This window comes from Hipposideros armiger, unplaced genomic scaffold, assembly GCF_001890085.2.
Source record: "Hipposideros armiger isolate ML-2016 unplaced genomic scaffold, ASM189008v1 scaffold_739, whole genome shotgun sequence".
NCBI classification, from domain to species: Eukaryota; Metazoa; Chordata; class Mammalia; order Chiroptera; family Hipposideridae; genus Hipposideros; species Hipposideros armiger.
The window spans coordinates 92,171-110,904 of NW_017732089.1; the positions used below are offsets into that span (position 1 = coordinate 92,171).

The window sequence follows — 18,734 nt, forward strand, 5'->3', positions numbered from 1 at the left end:
AAAAATAAGGTGTTTTAATGTTTTAAAAATTAATAAATAACAAAGTGAATAATTACATCAAAAATGTTATTCTTTGAAAAATTAAAATAAATAAACCACTAGCAAAACTAGTCAAGGGAGCGAAGGGGTAAAATAAAAAAATAACCAGAAATAATCATAAAAACAAAGGAAGTTTTTTAGGGTTTCTTTATTATGAGACTACTTTACATCACTCTTTTGTCACAGGATGAGTTTTCTGGAAAGTAGACGCTACTATGGAAATTTGCATGCACAATGTTTATAGGGAAGTGCCTTTGGGATCAACATCTGTGGTAGAGCAAAGAAAGGAGGATTGGGCAGAGAAAAGCAAAATTCAAGAAATCAACTTTATAAGAATTAAAAAAAAAGAAACCTGTTATTTGTAGGGGAGTTGTTGTCTACATACTTCTCCCCTTTCCACCTTCCCAAATAATATACAGATAGATTAGTAGAATTAATAATAGAGTTTAATAAGGTTTGGGAAATAAATAAGTAAAAATTAATTTTATTTTTATTTTTTAGCAAAAATCAAGCTATAATTTTTTAAAAGGTAACAATTACAATAGCAACAAAAATATAAAATGCCAGCATTAATTCCAACAGATTTGCTAGAGTTTTATGAAGAAACATAAAAGTATTAGAAGGCATTAAAAGAAATCTAAATAGAGAGTATCCTTAGATAGGAAATTCCCCAAATTGATTCTAAATCCTCAATAAGAATTTTTAATTTATTAAACAGACTCATTATAAAATTCACTTGATAGAGCAAGGAGTCAGTAATAATTAAGATAGTCATGAAGAACAGATGAGAGCATTTGCTTTACCAAATATCAAAACTTATAAACAATATGGTATTTGATGCAAGGGTAGATAAATTGATGTATTGATTTATTGAATAGAAATCAGTTTGTCATGTAGTAAAGTTGTACATGACCAAACCTAAATCCACTCTTACCTGGGGAAACGCTTGTACCTGTGCATCTGCTGGTGCGAAGGTGCAAAAGTATCCACAGTAGCATTGCTTATAATGTTCCCAACTTTGGCGGGGTGGGGGGGGAAGAGTTGAACTCTAATGCAGCCATAGCAAACCTTGTGGGGAGGCAGCAATGTTCAGATAACGTGTCTTTTTAGCTCATAGGTTACCAGACCATGAGGAATCACATGAAAAATAGTATACAAGGACTGACAATTAAGTTTGAGAACTTGTTGCAATGATGTTGCTAACCTTTTTCGATATCAGAGGGATTATTCATTATGAATTTGTACCAACTGGGCAAACAGTTAACCAAGTTTACTATTTGGAAGTGCTGAAAAAGCTGTGTGAAAAAGTTAGACGAAACGACCTGAACTTTTCAGTTTTTTGCAAATAATGACAGGTCCTTCTATGAACGAGAAATTATGAAACTCACTGAAAGATGGCAAAAGGTTATCGAACAAAACAGGCAGTATATGATTGATTGATCTTTGTTCTTTATATAAATAAATGACTTTGAAAAACAGACAAACTACGTCATGACTTTTCCGGCGACCCAATATAATCCCTTTGATTTGTTCTATCAAGGAATCTACTGCAGCTTTGAGGGGTCACCTCTCAGTTGTATCCTGGACCAGAGCTCCCTTATGGTATTTCGTCTTCTCTAGGCCATGTGTTCCCTTTCTCAGATTTTTTAGATCCCATCACTCTTTCTGATCCAACAACTCTTACAAGTTCCACAAACACCCCATTATTGTGAATATTTTTAATGTCTAATGTGCATAAACAAGACTATTTCCAGTTACCTGGGTTTTAAATTAATACTTAATTTATTAAAATTATAAATATAAAATCTGGTTTTGTTTAAGCCTTTAAATTCAATGTATAAATCCTGTAATTTATTTATAAAAAAAATTTTAAATTACTTTCATTTGTTTTGTTGGATGTTTAACTCAAATTGAACAGATATAAATTTTATTAACATTAGTCTCACCTACACTTAATAAAATTTCCATAACTGTTTTAGATCATAGTCGTATGCTTCATATATTTGATTTTTTTTTTCTCATGCACTTCAATTGCCTGACAAGGTAAACTTAAAACACTCATAGGCAAAATCTTTCTTATAACATAAGCAACTCTTGTAAATCTAATTACCTGATTTACCATGTTTAGATGTTTGATTTATCTTAAGTGTTTTAATAATGTTTATAAGCTTGAGCAGTGCCTTTTATTTTTTTTCTTTGAATTTCCACCTCCCCTGTTCCACGAGTAAGGCCAAATTCTGTTGTTTTGTTGTTGTTTTGTTGCTGCTGCTGTTGTTGAGCAGTTCTTCCTTGACTCTGAGCAAACATGATTCTTAGAGTCAGAATCTTCCAGACATGGGCCTTTTCAATTGCCTTTTTGAGGCTTTGGGTTTGCAGTAAGTTCAATTTTTCTTTATCTTCAGAAAATGGTATTTTCCCTATATAATTAGTGATCCCCACTCCTTTTGATCTCTTCATTGGAAAAAATATATACCCTCCTTGGTAGCTAAAGTCACAGTCTGAGTCTCCCAAATTCAAAATTCTATGGCCAAGAATTGCATAATTAACCAAAAGATGATAAAGGTTACAATTCTTGAGCCACCTTGAGATGGTTAGAGGTAACTCTTGGGAGCTTGAGGGCAAGCCCAATGATATTGACTGCTCCACACTTCATTCCTGTACAGTCCACAAGGACAGTAAGACGCTGACCAGGCACTACCTACACAAAGCTGGCGCACACATGCTCAGAAATGCAACTTAGCCCTGAAAACCTGGCTGAAAAAACACAGAAGTACAAAAAGTTATCCCATCCACTTGTTAACTTAAAAATAAAAGCCCAAAGTGAGAAGCAACAAGCATTTATTTGAGATCAAAAAGGAAGAGCTCTTTGGAAAGCACTGATTGGGTGGAAACCATCTAGCTCCAGGTCAGCCACAGAAGTTGGCACCCAAAAGCCTGTGAGCCCTTGTTTGCTAAGACCCTAGCAGTTCCTGTTGCTAAAGCACCCTATCTATTAAAAAAATAGCCCTGTGTCTGTTTTAAATGGCCTGGCAATCATAAAAATAGTCACTGTCCTATAGGCATTAGACACAGTAAGCTGCTGTAAGCTGCCAAGGTGAAAAAAAACAAAAACCCAGGTGTGTCTGATTCCAAAGTTTGTGTTCAGAACCACAACCCTGTGCTGTCTGGGCGTTGGATGGAAGACACTAGGGATCCTGCCATCCCCAGAACATCATGCTTTTTAAAGACCCTATTGTCACTGGGGCTAGGGATGGTTTTGTCCATCTCCTGACAATTAATGATAATGACAACTAACATGCAATATGCTGATACTGAGTTACTTCAGAAAAAGTTATCTTACTTAAACTTCACAACACTTTGAGTAAGCAATTCCCCTCTTTAGGTGATAAACAAAAGCTTGGTGGTTAAAAGACCAACACTGAACACTCAGTTGCTGGAATTTGAACAGAGGCTGAGCTGACAATAAATCCCTCCTCAACCCTGCTCCCTACCGCCTCACCTGGCAAGAGGGGCCTTCTGTGCTATAGGATTTCCTCAAAGCAACAAGATGGCATGTCAAGAATAGGGGCCTGAGGTAGAGGGTCCTTGGCCCAGAGGTCTGTAGGGGGACTGATAAACTTTCAGGGGACAAGGTAGCATGAGCAGCTTAAATCCACCTGGTACCCTGGGGCTTCGCCCAGTTGTCATCTGGAAGACGTATTATCCTCTTGTCACTGCTTCATGTCTTTTGCACTTTTCCTTGTCTATAGCACCATGGAATGAAAGAAGACTGTTCTCACTTCAGAGGCCTAACTTAAAATCGGAGGTCTTCTCAAATGTTGCTTTTGCCCATTACCACCCTCCCCCCACCCCCACAGAGCCAGCGGTGCTGCAGCCCATGGGGAGACGGCAGTATAATCCCAACTGTACATGTTTAAGGGGAAAAAACCACATCTGTTGGGAAGATGAGAGAGGGTTGCAAAGCTGGGGTGAGAACCTGAAAATTTTGAGTCAGGCCTTTGAGATTGGATATTTGGGACAGACATTTCCTTATCCTTGTGGGTTAGAACCCTCACCCAGGCATCTTGGGGTTCTACTCTTCTGACAAAGCCAGCTCTACCACATCCTAGAGTCTCTAATGCCCCCTTCCCTCCTCCCCACTGTTGCTAAATTTAAACCCTCATCTGTCTTTTTCCTGTAGGACATGGGTATTTTAAGGGAGCGACAGCATGGTGCCACAGGAGATGCAGCGACACCAGCGCTGTGAAAATAAGCCTGCCAGCTCCTCCTCTCTGTCTGTCAGAGGCACCCGCTCACCCGCCCACCAGGGACTTGTCCAAAGGATGCTGGGTGAGGAAAGTGTTCTCAGGAGGTGGAATCTGGAAAAACATACCCTCAGTGCACACAAACTCATACTCAGACACCCCTCTGAAATATCCCAGGGTGTGAGGGATTCAACGGATCAACACACAGTCCAGAGGAGCCCCAAAGTGTGATAAGAATTGGGGGATTTAAGGGCCACACTTTGGGGACCCAACATGGAGATTGAAATCTGAAGGGACTATAAGATCTTCTGTAGCTCCTAGAAAACTGTGAGCAAAAGTGCCATTCTTGACCCACCCAACAAAGCCCCCAGGGTGGGGGTTGGTGGGTGGAAAAACGGAGGTTTCCAAATTGTTGCTGATTGGTGCATCGACCCAAAGGTTACAAGATGGGATGGTGACTCCTGAAGTGGGCAGAGCCCTCCTGCATTTACACACTGTCAGTGTGTGTGTGTCCACCACCCAGAAGGTACAAAGGTGAGTTTTCAGGTGTCTGATCTGGTAATAGGAAGGACACACTTTGCTCTTTAACTAGTGGTTTACCATATCTGCCTCTACAGCATGGCTTTTCCCCAGGGTATAGCTCTTGATTTTGTATTTTTCAGGAAGCTAATTAATTTTCACTGCAGAGAGTGGACTTCAGAGGAAAACAGCCCTCCAGTGCAGTAGGAAAGAATGGACTTAGGCCAAAGGAGATGTGTTTGCTGTTTCAAATTAAATGGGAATAGGTAAATTGGAAACCCTACACAAGGCCTGGCACCCTTAGGCTTTGCCAGCTTCTGTGAGGGAGGTTAGGGAACATCCTTCCAGAAGATCTTAAGCAACAAAATAAAAACCCATTTGGACAGTGCCTGCTGTCCTTTCTCTGCATGATCAGAGTTGGCATCTTGCCACACTCCTGATTCCTGTTTCCAGTGTGTGTGTGTGTGTGTGTGTGTGTGTGTGTGAGAGAGAGAGAGAGAGAGAGAGAGAGAGAAGGGGAGAGGGAGAGGGAGAGGGAGAGTGGGCCAGCAAGCAAGAGCAGTAGTACGGGGTACATAGTGGCACAAGGAGCTCAAGGTCTTCTCCAGGCCTCCAGGCTCCTCCTTATACCACCTCCTCCCACCCGTGATTCATCCACCTGTCCAGTTGTCATATAGAGAAAGAGCAATAAGCATACACTGTGATCTGGCTTTTCAGACACTGAGGGTGAAGACAAGGGACAGGAAAGGTCACACCTATAAGACATAACCGGTGGTCAGTGGCTCTGATTCTGGAGAGCCTCCAGGGAACTAATGCAGAATAGTGCATTTCAGAAGATGTTTGCTCCCAGAGACAGATGATCCAGGAAGGCCGCAAGTCCAGCTGAGGTTGGGCAAATGCTAAGAAAGACTCTGCTGCCATTTGCCATTCTATGCTGCAGATGTGTGTACATGGTGCGGGGACAGACAGAGTTCAGGGCAAGCTCACCCTCTCCCTACCTGCTCCCTAGAGCTTGGGCTTGAACTGGAGGTGAATAAAGACCCAATGCCTGAGTCTCAGCCACGGTGCAAAGGCTCCAAGAGCAAACACGGAAACGATGGGATGCACTTAGGTTCAGCGCCTCTGCATGGGAAACTGTGGTCTCTGAGGCTGGGGTGGGTCAGGATGAGAAGGGATGGCAAGGGACAGGGGAAGGAGGTCAACTCACTGAAATTGCAAGGGCACAAACTAATATAACTCTCATACCCTTCCGAGAGCTAAGGCTTTCCAATGTCTGAAGGCTCTACCTATTGAGTCATCCTGAGCCTCTCAGGGACTCAGGTTGAACAGGTAGAGCTGGCTCCCACATAGTATTGCCACAGACATGGAAATGTCAGCCTGGCCCCACCACTAACCCAGGTGGCCCCACCACTAATCCAGGTGGCCCCGCCACTAACCCCCCAGGCCCAAAGGCCACCAGAGCAGCTTCCCTCTCCCCTCCTACAAATAAGTGAGAGCCACACACATCACCTCATTCATTGTTTACAGAACCCCTACCATTTGCCAGGTCCTCTGCAAGTTGCTGAAGATACAGCAAATCTGGTGGTAGAGACAGCATGCACCACAGTCTAGTAGGAAGTGTGGTAGAGGCTTGAACAAGAGGTGCCACAGCACAGAAGACTTCCTGAAAGAGGCAACATTCAAACTGGGTCTTCAGTGATAAGTAGAAGATTGCAAACGGAGTAGAATGGATAAGTAGAACATAAGCACACAAAGGGGGAAGGATATACCAGGCAGAAGGAACAGCACATGCAAAGACACAGAGGCAGGAAAGAGCGGGCTAAGTGTGGGGGAGTATTAGTGGTTTGTGTGACTGGTGTCCAGGTGTGCAGGGGTGGTGGCAGAGAGGGACCAGGGAGGGAGGTAAGGCATGACCCACCTGGGTTAAGGGGCTTCTCAATGCAACAGGACTTGACCCTGGCAGTGACTGGGAGGTAGAGAAAGTTCTAAGAGGAAAGTGGCATAACCAGTTGCACTTTAGACAAGTTACTCAGCCCCAGAGTTGAGCTGGAGTGGAGCAAGACACCAGAGGCAAGCAGAACAGGTAGGAGGCCCTGGCAACAGACCAGGCTTATATGTGAATCAAGACTACAGCAGCAGTAGGGGGAAGAGAAAGAAACAAATATATCTGATAAATTTTGAGGGGTACAAATTATACGATTTCATCACCACGTGGACATGAAGTTCAGAGAGAGGGAGGAATGTAGACTTGGCTCCAGGTTTCTGGCTTAGGGAACTGGGCAAAAGGTGATAGGGAAAGGTGAGTGAGAATAGAGTAGAATTCGGGCAAAGGTTGAGTTTGAGGCACAGCATGCCTGAGTGACATACCGATAGGAAGTTGTAAATAGGGGTCAGGAAATATATGCGGAGGCATCCATACACAGCTCGCCATTAGGCCATGGGGAAGGATGGGGCACCCAGCAGAAATAAGACTGGGCACTGGGTGGGGCACGGGTAGGCCAGTGAACGCCACCTCCACCCCACCTGTGTTAACAAGAACCAAAAAAAACGTTACTGATACTCAAACCCCCTCATCCTACATAAAGGAATTAAGACTTTGATCCCTGTATTTCCTGGGGCAGGGATGACACAGGGAGGATGCTTCCACTACAGATCCCTCTTCGGAAATAGCCCCTTGCCACCTAGGGAACATGTCTCAGAGCCCATTCTCTCTTGTTACAAATAGCAGGGTAGCCAGCCCTCTCCCCAGATGCTCCAGGAGGGAGATTCCAAGAGATGGGGGGGACTGACGGTGACCCCACAAAGCCCAGGCAAATCTTCAGCATCCCCTGAATCGTTGATACTTTTCCAGGGAGTCTTGGAAAAAAGCAGTGGGAGCCATCTGCCCCTGACTTACCTGCCTGTAGCTTAGCATCCAAGACAACCAGCCCTGACGCCCTCACCTCAGCCCTGCTCAGAGACCCAAATGGGCCCTGAGACGGGAGGCCCCAACACCCACACAGTGCCCACATGGGGTTAGGCAAGCAAGAGGCAGCTCACAGAGCTTTTTTCTGGTTGTTTTATTTGAAAACCCTTGGGTGTATCCCCTCCCTCACCATATCCATCCCCTTACGCCCACCCCAGGACATGACAATGCCACACACACACACACACACACACACACACACACACACACACAAGGCTGTGAGCTGCACACGGAACACAGGGGCTGCACTCACGACAACATGAAAAAATATACATTATATATAATACACTGGGGCTCCCACTCCCACCCCTACAACCTAGCCACAACCAGGTCGTATAGGAAGGGGCAGGGGCTGTAGGACCTCAGGCAAGGACAGGTAGGGAAAGAGGACAACAAAGGAAGGAAAGTGGGCACGGCGAAGGAGCAGGGGTCCCCAGAGTGAAATGGACAGAGAGGTGAGGGATTATAAGAGAAGCAGGAAGGTCCCTCAGAGGGTGCTGCGGGGAGGAAGGCCTCGTGGACAGGAGAGTGGGGAAGGGCAGGGTAGAGGGTCCCTTCCATCCCAACCCTGGCCCCGCTCATTGCTGTTAACACCCTACCCCCAATGCTGCGCATGGCTGATGTGGGGAGAGACAGAGACATGGGTGAGCTAAGGGGAAGGCTGCTGTGGGGGTCAGGAAAGGCAGCCAAAGTCTTCCACACCAGGGGAAGAAGGGCCCAGGGGCATGAGAGGGAAGTGGGCTGGGGGACGGGCAGATTCCAGTGGGGCTCACTGGGATTTTGAGATTAAAGGATGGCTCAAACTCTTTCCCTCTTGGTCTCTCTTCTCTTAGACTGTCCTTCTCTGTTTTCCAGAGGTCTCTGTCTCACCAGGGCAGAATTCTCTGTTTGGGGAGGGGTGGGGGCCTTAGTAGCGATGTGGGGGCGTCTCAATGATGCGTCTCTCGTCGCTGCTGGGCGAGTCAGCTGCCTCTGAGTCACTGCTGTCCTCATCCTCCAGCTGGCCATTGGCAGCCCCCGCCACACAGGCCTGCCGATTCTGGTAGGACTGGAGAAGGCGGGAGAAGAGATGAGAAGGGCTCAGCAGCCTGCACACACCCCAGAGCCTCTAGAGGCACACACCCACTCCTCCCCCGTACAAACCTTTCTCCTTGAGTGCTCATGGTGACTCAACCAGAGCTTTCTGCCCAGGGCCTAGCCACTCCTCAGAAGTCTTCGCTGTGTGTGTTCCAGCGGAATCTTGACCCTGTAGACCTTCCCACTCCCAAGGGCCACTCACCTCCATTGGGTTCACGATAATGGTGAGAGCTGAGTCATCCCAGAAGAGGTCAGGGTCCTTGGGGTCACCGGAGGACCCTGGAGGCCCACCGGCTCCTGAGACGTGGCGGTGAAGGGAGTGGATTCGTACCAGGCCCAGGATGACCATGAGCACCAGGAAGCCCACACACACCACAATGATGAGAGTCGCTGCACTGGGGACCACTGTGGGCAGAGAGTAAGGAGGCTGTGGCCAGGCCCACCTGAGGGAACTCAGCACAGAGAGCGAGCGGGGGGGCCCTGGCAGAGGGAGTCTCCGAGTAAGAGAAGACGGGAACCTTGATGGTCCTGAAAGGGGGACTACCCTGTAGATGCTGGAAGATAAATAGAGCCCCACCAGGAGGGACCTGACACCAGGAAGGAAGGGGGCAGCAGAGCGGCTGCTGCTAGGGACAGAGAAACCGAGGGAGGGAGAGATGCAATAGGGGTGAGGGACAAGGGCAGGGAAGGAGAAGGGCTCCCAGCCCAGTGCTGCCAGGAACAGACCGATTCTCAGTGGGCAGAGGGCAAGGTTTGGAACCTGCCCACATCATCCTGCCTGTGTCTTCCCCAGGGACCACTTGGCTTAGCAAGGAGCCCGGTGCCCAGTGGGGGAAAGAAAGAGGAAGCCACACGGGCTTGATGGTACAGGAGGAGAGAATGTGCAAGGCTGGGCACAGGTCCAAGGGGCAAAGAGCAGCCCCTTCACTTACCCACCTGGACTGAGCTCACTCCTGCTTGGTGCCACCTCCCTTCTCCTTGTGGGCTTGGGGCTCCTGGACATCTGAGGCTTCTGCTTCTCCCAACTCTCCCCCCGAGGTATACCCACCTTCCCCTTGGCCCTGTCATGTCTCTGGCCCCACAGCCTCACTTTGAGGCTCAGGGGAGCATGGACCAGGAAGGGCAGTGAGACACTGAAGGGCATGTGTATTCTCACACGGACCCTAGAGCTGATGGCGGCAAAGCCGATGTGCATGCACAGAAACATGCTCAGGAACAACATGTGGGCGCACAGCTGGACAAAGGTCGCCACACCCTGCACCCGAGCCAGGCCTCTGCTAGCCCACACAACTGCCTGCACCAGCCACCTGGAGACCGGCTCACCCAGCAGGGTCAACAGGATGCATCTGAGGACCTCCAGTAAGGCAGAGAAGAGCCACAGGTGCAGCGTCACCCAGCTCCCTGCCAGCTGGGCACACCAGGCAACCCCCTGAAGGAAGACATAAACACCACAGACATGGGCTGCGAGGGCCACAGAGCGAGCAGCCCTGAGCACAGCCCTGCCCGCCTCCTGTACACACACAAACAGCCCTCGGAGAAGCAGGAGAAGGCAAAACAGAAGAGCCCACAGCCCCAGAGACAGCAGGTGGAGGTAGAGATCCCACATACGCATCCCCAAGCCTAGGGTCCTCACAGGAAGCTGGGTCACTACACCCCACATGGCACACACCCCAGCCTGCCGTTCGTGTGCACAGTAGCTCACCTTACTACAGAAGCTCCGTGAGGCCCAGACACTGGGAAGTCCCGTTGCTATGAGACTATTACATGTATGCGTCACACACACACATTATGTTCCAGATCATAGATAGATCTCTCAATTCTGAATTTACCCACAGCCTCTAAAATTCACATGTCAAGAGACAGAGCAGAGCACAGAGAAGCAAGCACACAGCACAAGAGCCCCACACACCCTGCTACAGCCCTTTTCTCCCTGGCAGCCAGCATGCATGCTGCCACACACGCCAGGGCCAACCAAGTGTGTGGAGAATGCCCTGCCTGGGCAGGCACACTAGCCTTCCACCTCCGTGAGGCCGCCCTGATGGCTCTCTGCCAAGTGAGTCCCCATCTTGACCTGACCCATAGCCCACTTGGGGCCACTCAATAGCTAGAGCTGACTCTGCTGAGCAAGGCAGGCTCCCTGGGCACTGGCTCAGGGCAGAGATGGGCCTGGCTGCAGGTCATAGCCCCTCCAAGGTCTCCATGTCAATGGGCAAGATCAGGGGGTGGTGACTCCACCACCAGAATGCCCTCGGAGCTAAGCCCAGGCTATAGAAGGAGTGGAGACTTCCCTCTCAGAGTGGAAGCCACAGCAGGTGAACTTGCTGTAGGGCACAATGATGACAAGCCAAAGCTCCTGGTTTGTGCCTTAATCAAATGCATTTGTCCCTCTGAGCCCCCAGCCTGATGAAGGAAATAAAAAGTTGATTGCCAGGAATAAGAAATGACCACAGGAAAGACAAAATGCAGACACTCTATCTGTAGGTAGACAAGCATGGTTAACTAGTTTAAAATGAGCCAGGAGGCCAGGGAGATGGGAGGATTTTTAAATTAGCTACAGACAAAAATCAAGAGCATAAGAAGTACAATCAACCTTTCTTACTGCATTAAATCCAACCAGTTGCTTCTGGCCTTGAACAACCTCCACAGCCAACATGAAGGGGTATCTTAGCAAATGGCCCATGCAAACTGGTTTCAATCAACAGTGAGGACACTGCTGAAAGGCCTGTCCACAACCCTGCACGGTGCCCCCTTTATGAAAACCCTCGGGAGAAACTGGTTTCTGCCCTTCGTCCCAGGGCTTCTCCTGAAATCCTAGTTGGCTCCCATCAGATGACTTTCATAACTGCTCAGGTTTCCTTTTGCTTTAGCTACAAGGAAACTCAGAGTCAAGATTCTGCCTACTCTAGCAACTGCACAGTCGCTCAGGGCATGTATTTTATAAACTGACTTTATTCCTTGGCTTCATCTTATTTTCCTTTCATTATTGTTCTTTCCTCCTCACTTCCTAATTCATTTTCTACCTTTATCCTTTGCACTATAGGTCTTCTGCAAAGCCTTGTAGGAAACAAAGTAGGGAAATGGTTCCCAAACTTTGCACATTGGAGTTAGCTAAGGATCGTTGAAAATCACTGATGCCTGGCTTCCACCCCTAGACATTCTGATTGAACTGGTATGGGGTGTAACCTAGGCACCAAGCGATTTTACAGCTACCTGGGTGATTCTGATGTGCATCAAAATTTGGGATGACTAGATTAATACTGCCTTCATCATTTTGTCTCACGCTTCTCAGACACCCTTATTCTCCTTAACCATAATCACTCCACACCAAACATCTCAAATTCTCATTCTCTCTCACGACCACCCAAAATCCCTTCTGCCTTTGAAGGTCCAAGTTCAAACTCTATGTGCACCACAAAACATCCCCTGACTGCCCCACTTCACACTGATCTCTCTTTTCTGATGCACTTAGGAGCTTCAGACAAATGAATCTCCTGTCTCATTGGAGGAAATGGTATCTCTTACTGCTTCCGTGTAGTTGGACCAGGCTTTATGAAATGGGTCTCCTGGTAAGCTCAGGAGATGTCAATCCCCAATGCCCTCAGGTAAATGTTGCACTCTGCACACTATTCAGGACAAAATAAGGGAAAAAGCAAAAGCAGGATGCTACTCTCAACCGGGATCTCAGAAAAAGCTTGGTTGGCCTGGACAATCAGCTCAAAACAGTAGATGGAGAGGTGAAGCAAGGGCAGCACTTACAAACCCCAGAGCACCTCCAGGAAGCTGGGAGGATGAGGATGAGGATGAGGAGAGGAAGCTCTTGGGTACTTAGAATGGGGGACTCCCTCTCATAGCAGAGAGAACAAAGACTGAGAATCTCATTGGGCCCAGCAGCAATGAAACCTGGATCTACCCTGAGCCTAATCTGTGTAGCAGGACCCAGTATCCAACCCAGACGAGGCTTAGTGGGATGATTCCCAGGGAAAAAAACTGGAGAAAGAGCTATGGAATCATGAGAAGCTAGAAGCTGACCCCAAGGGTTTATTTGACAAAACACAGGTTTAGTTCGCTCACATGTCTCAACCCACTTAAGATCGAGTGAAGCCTCTTGGAACCTTTGCTATTTGGTTATGACTTTTACTCCCTCCTCATCCCTATTTCCACCTGTTCTGCTATAGAGAGTCACAGTAAAACACTTTAAAAGGCCCCTGCAGAAGAAAGAAGGGAGCCAGTCCCAGGGAAAAGGAAACACAAAGGACAGCATAGTAGTAGTCATTTTCCAAGGAGAGGAAGCCAGACTGGAGGCCCTGGGGGCACCAGGGAGCTAGCTAGCCTCAGTCCAAGAAGCCCTGGGAAGCCCTCAGCAGCTCCCCCAAATTGGGTTCAACTCTAAAGTATTAACACTAATAATGTTTTTAAAGCATCAAACATAAATGGAGAGGGCATTGAAGGCAATGGTTAGGGCATAGGTTCCAGAATCCTGCTGCTTGGATTTGAATCCTGACGCCACCACTTTCCAGCTGTGTGATATCAGATAAGCTACTTAACCTCTCTGCGCCTCCATTTCCCTGCCTTCAAATGGGATAATTACAGTACCTGTTTCATGTGTTGTTTGTAATGACTAAATGAGCTAGTATGTGTAAAAGCCCACGAGCATGGTGTCTGGCATACACTGATGTGTTCGCTATTCTTATTATTACCCATATTGGAAGTGAGTGCTGTAGTTTCAGAACAGTGTTTGGTGACCATGAACTTCTTCCTCCAAGAAAGCATTCTTGAAACTCCTTAAGGCCTTTTGACTTTTTTGACTTTTGATGTTTTTCAAAAGTGACAAATCTGTGACCTTTGAGAGTGGGTTTAATGTTTAACAAAGTAAAATGACATCCAGCGCCAACTCTGACAAAAGTGGGTGCTGAAGTTGGGTAATACTGAACTGGGCCAAAAGCAAGCTGTGTCCAAAAAATAAATAAATGAAATAAATGCTTCTTATAAGCTGACTTCAAAAGCAATTTTGAAAGGGATTCCAAAAATCATTTTCAGCAACATCAAAATCATTTTGCAGTTTTTAATAATAACATTAGATGTAAATATCCGGTTATAACATAGCTGGATCCCAACTTTGTAAAAAGGAAAATAAAGAAGCATAGAAAAACCAGTACATAATAAACCATATTAACAATGGTTTCCTCTCTTTGATGAAATTATGGCTGATTCCTCTTTTTTATACTTGTTATTTCTAGTTTTTCAACAATTAAGCAACTCTTAACTTGGGAATAAAAAAACTGTGTCACTGGTGAAGAACCACGGCCAGGAAACGAGATTGCTTTGAAGGGCAGCACTCCATCTGGATGTAACACTTTGCATATTTGCATGTTTTGTTTTAGAAATAGTCTTATGACTTTATAGATAGCACATAATTACACATGTAGTAGCACCAACATTCTCCTTGAGGATAGGGACTGTATCTGCCCTATAATTCTTTTATATTCCTAATAGTACTTTAAGACAGTGCTAGAACACAGTAAATGCTTATAAATACTTGATGGTTTCTCTACTGAGGATCCCTAAATCTAGGACTAACTTGATTTGTTGTAGGAGGGAAGCAGGGACAACAAAGGCTTTGCCTAAACCCCGCACTGACTGCACGATTCTAGGCGGGGTTGCCCTCTGCAATGACACAAGGCTCGTGCTCTTCACGAGAGAAAGTAAATGATCCAAGAGGATAAAGAAACTGGAACACAGTTGTCAACTAAGTCAGGTAGCACAGGAAGCAGAGCCCACTGCTCCACCCCATCCTCTCCTCCCAGTGGTGCGGGGGGGACGCCTCTGCCCAGCCCAGTCTCCGGCCACTGCCCACCCCACCTGGCCCCAAGAAGCCTTACGTACTGGAGTTTCGGTGGGAGCTGACCAGGCTGTGTCCAGCCATCTCAGGGGGTGGTTGGTGACCACGGTGCAGGAACTGCTGAGAGCTGAGCACATGGCTGGGGTGGGCAACCCGGTTCATGCTGTGCAGGACGTTGACCTGAGGAGGGAGGGCTTGGTGGGCACGCGTGCTCCTCTCCAGGTCCGACTCCACCTCTCCTGAGCCGTCTCGTACCCACTGCCCCACAGCTGCTCCTACTTCCCTACCCACCACCAGGTCCAGGACTCCCCCCCGCTGCAGCTTCCATTCCCACCACCTATCGATTTCAGTCTACTCTGCCCTGGCTCCTCGCCAGTGGGGGTGGCTGTGGAAGGATGGAGTCTCTCTGGGTACCTCCACGATGAATTCATTGCTGGAGTAACGACCATTCATTTCTGAGCAGGAAAGCCGGAATTTCCTGGCATAGAGGGCAGCTCCATGCCGCAGCCGATAACGAGCCTGCCTCAGGATCTCTTCGTACACAGTGATGCTCTCCACCCCTGGGACACGAGGAAGCAGCTCAATGCGGGAGTCAACAAAGATGCTCAGGGCTGGACTCTTTCCCAGACTTTCATCAGCCCAGAATGGGTTTGTCCCACCCTTCAACAGGGGTGAGACCCAAGCTCTCAGAGGAAGAGATGCTCCTCTCCGCCCTGCACCCAGCTCTGACTGACTGAGATAGGCTGCATTTCCTGCTCTGCCCTTCTCTAATAGCTCTGCGGCTTCTGGTAGGGATGGAGAGAAGGAATAAGGACACCCTGTGACACAGAAGGGAGGTGGCAGGCAGGAGGAAAATGGAGAGAGAGGGAAATACAGACGTCATCAGGGAGGCTCTGGTAGGGAACGGAAATAGGAGAGAACTGGCTATGCCCACCGTCTGCCACCCTCCCTAGGGAGGTTCTTTCGGAGAAGAGCAGGCTTCCTTTGGAAGCTACCAAATCATTGCCACTATTCATTAAGAGGTGAGCTCCTACTTAAAGCTATGCTGTATACATGAGATTAGTGAGATGGAAGATTGAGAAGACGGCTGGTACCAAACAGCTGGAGCAGGGGTCGGCAAACTGCAGCGTGTGAGCCACATCCAAAGAGCCGCATGTGGCTCGCAAGCTGCAGTTTGCCGACCCCTGAGCTAGAGCATTAGAGAGCTAGTGAGAGAAGGCTGAGCCAAAGGGGGAGTGCAGGTGGGCCAGGCTGTAGAGAGAAGCAGGGAGAAAGGACCATTTGGAGCCTAAACCCCAGCACACCTCCTAGGGGCAATCTGGAAGCCAGAGGATCTTCCAGGTTGGAAAAGTACAAAATGGCACTTGGCCACATCCCTGGGCCTAGAAGGAGGACCTTCTGGATTTTCCAGTACTTGATAACGGGGAGGAGCGCGCACACAAAAAAGAAGACAGGTTCTCAGGCCCCACTGACCGGCAATGGTGAGGTAGGCCGATGTGTTGGTGAGCTCCAGGCCTCGCTGCTGCAAGGATGCCATATCCAAAAGCAGGCTTTCCCGCTCAGGGTCCAGGTCATCCCCCACCAGAGAAATCTCACAGCCATCCAGGTTGTGCACGATCTCATCCGACATGCGTGTGTCTGTCACTGGATAGGAGAGAGTCGGGATCTGGGTCAGAGCTGAAGCTCACCTGTGGCCACTCTTCCTCCCCTTCCAGGGTCATTCCCTCAGAGCAGTCAGCATTATTTTCAAGAACATCGTTACCCAATAATTTCCGTACACCCGTGAGCTTCCTACTGGCTCTCCTTCCTGGTGGTAAGTGGTTCTAGTCGAGCAAATGCAGGATGAAGTGACTCTCGCACATCCAGCCCCAGGTTTTCTCTCTCAGTCTGGTTCTGCACAGATACCCCTTCTCTAGATGATATCACTCCCTGGGGTCATCCTTACCTGTGCCCTGCCAACTCTCATCCTTTTTGGCCTCCACCTGGTGAGAAATGGAGCAAGTGATTTGAAGATCGGAGAACAAAGGGACCCCCTCAGGTCCCTCAAAGTCCACAGCTGGGCGGGCAAAGTGAGCAGTGCCACTCAGCAGGATCTGGGGGGCATCAGGCTGGAGTACCACTACGTAGCCCTCCACTTCGGGGATGGAGACGCAGGATTCTTCACTGAAGCACCTATATGAGAAGGAGAGAGGGGTAGCTTGTGACCCCAGTTCCCTCTCCCTTATAATCTATATTTGTTTCATCCCTCTGGGCCTGTCATAGAGCACCCTATGTCAAGGAGAGTGAGGGGAGAAAAGGGGGGTAGTGCCTCTGCACCGTCACCACCCCCAGTAGCAAAGCTGAAGGGGGAGATACACTCTCCTGGGAGGATGTTACGGCAGGAAAGATCAGGGACAGAAGGTCAGGCAACCCTGATCTGTAGGGTGACCATGTATGTCATCAATGCCCTACCCAAGATTATGCAACATCTATCAAACAGTATTTTACAAACTAAGCTTACAAAAAATGCATATACATACACAGTTCTTCACCTAGCAGGGGTTTTTTTTAAGTGTGTTTAGTACAATATCTGGCAAATACATGCCCAAAAATATTCAACAACAAAAGAGGGTGGAGCCTATCAAAGGATGTCCTCCTCTTTGGTGTGTCTTCCATTCACTCCCTTTAATACCAGAGAAACACACTTTGGTAGGTGAGCTAATCTGACCATCATGGACCTGCATCCACCTTCCCATGCAGCCTCACTGATCTTGGTGCTGGGACAAGCTCTCCCTAGAGAACCCAGCTAGGCCAAACCAATCAACAGCACAGCCATTCGGGAACACACTCTCAGGATCCCCTCTAGCCTCATCCTTTGTTAATCAATCATTATTCTCATAGCACGTGCTGGTTTATGATGCATTTTGCCCATATTACTTCATTTAATTTTATTTCAATGCTGTAGAATAGGGATAAGAAGCCAAAGATTTTAGGTCAAGCATCTTGGCCACATAAGAAATATGCGGGCTAGTCAAGGCTTAAGCCCATTCTTCTCATTCCAAGTCCATGATCTTTCCACTAAACTACAGCCACAATTTAGGTTTGCATGAGTCAAATTCATTTACAAAGAAGTGTCCCCTTGAATAAGCAGTCTTCACAAAGGAGTTGCTAATCCAGAGGCAGGGCCTATGGTCCATATGCTTGTGCTAACTAAACTGATTTTGCTGAGAGGATGATTATTAGTATTCCTGAGCATGCCCAGCTTGACTGTTGGAGCCAAAGAGAGAAGAGTAGCCTCAACAGATACGATGAGCTCAGAGCCCCTGAAGTGACCAATGCCCATGGCTTGCTGAGTCCCTGTACCACAAGGAATAGGGTCCAAGACAATCTGCACAGCCATTCAGAGGGGCCCAGATCAAAGCCTCTTGGAAAACAATCCCAGCTGACCCTGGGAGCACCGGCTCCAACAGACATTCCAACTTCAATGAGCAATCCAAAGGGACGCAGAGGGGAACAGGGGGCCGGCCCCAGCCTGAAGGCACTAGTGATCTGGTTGAGAGGTTCGATATGGCACACAAACCTTAAAACAAAGAAAAACATGGTCATCATCACGTGAGTGGAACAAACCAAAAACCCATGAGAGTTCAGAGAGGCAGAGGTTCTTCCTGGCTAAGAAGGGAATGGGGCATTTGGCAAAGGACAGTAAGAACAATCAAGACAAGTAACAATTGAGCCAGTTTTTCGAGGAGGAGACAACTTTGCTAAGCAGAAGGTGAGGTAGATATACTCAGGGAAGTAGAGGAACATAAGGCAGGAAAGGCAGAGCCAGGTGGTCGAATGCTTCGAATGTAATTTTTGTGCAGTTGGCAAGACGAAGCCACTGATGTCTCCTTCATCAGAGACATGCGAGGAGAGAGTTCTATTCAAGACCCCTAACTTAGCCTCAGGGTGGAGGGTGAACTGAAGTTAGACTACTAGAGATGGGTCACCAAGTTAGGAGGCTACTGCAATAGGCCAGATGAGCGGTAATAAGAGCCTAGGCTGGAGTCATAACAGCAGAAATGGGGGGGGG

At 47.8% G+C, this 18,734-nt stretch overlaps 1 protein-coding gene across 5 annotated transcripts in view; it reads right to left on the reverse strand.

Annotated features, from left to right (window-relative positions):
- Positions 1–7,841: 7,841 nt before the first annotated feature.
- Positions 7,842–18,734, reverse strand: part of CLSTN3 (calsyntenin 3) — a 27,393-nt gene continuing 16,500 nt past the window's right edge. For all 5 annotated transcript variants that reach the window (XM_019627691.1, XM_019627689.1, XM_019627687.1 and 2 more), the window contains 6 exons: positions 16,629–16,855; positions 16,157–16,327; positions 15,098–15,243; positions 14,728–14,863; positions 9,047–9,249; positions 7,842–8,815 (listed from right to left, as the gene is read on the reverse strand). In XM_019627691.1, the coding sequence (XP_019483236.1) occupies positions 8,675–8,815; positions 9,047–9,249; positions 14,728–14,863; positions 15,098–15,243; positions 16,157–16,327; positions 16,629–16,855 (1,024 nt within the window). In that variant the 3' untranslated portion in view covers positions 7,842–8,674. The remainder of the gene's footprint in view (positions 8,816–9,046; positions 9,250–14,727; positions 14,864–15,097; positions 15,244–16,156; positions 16,328–16,628; positions 16,856–18,734) is intronic.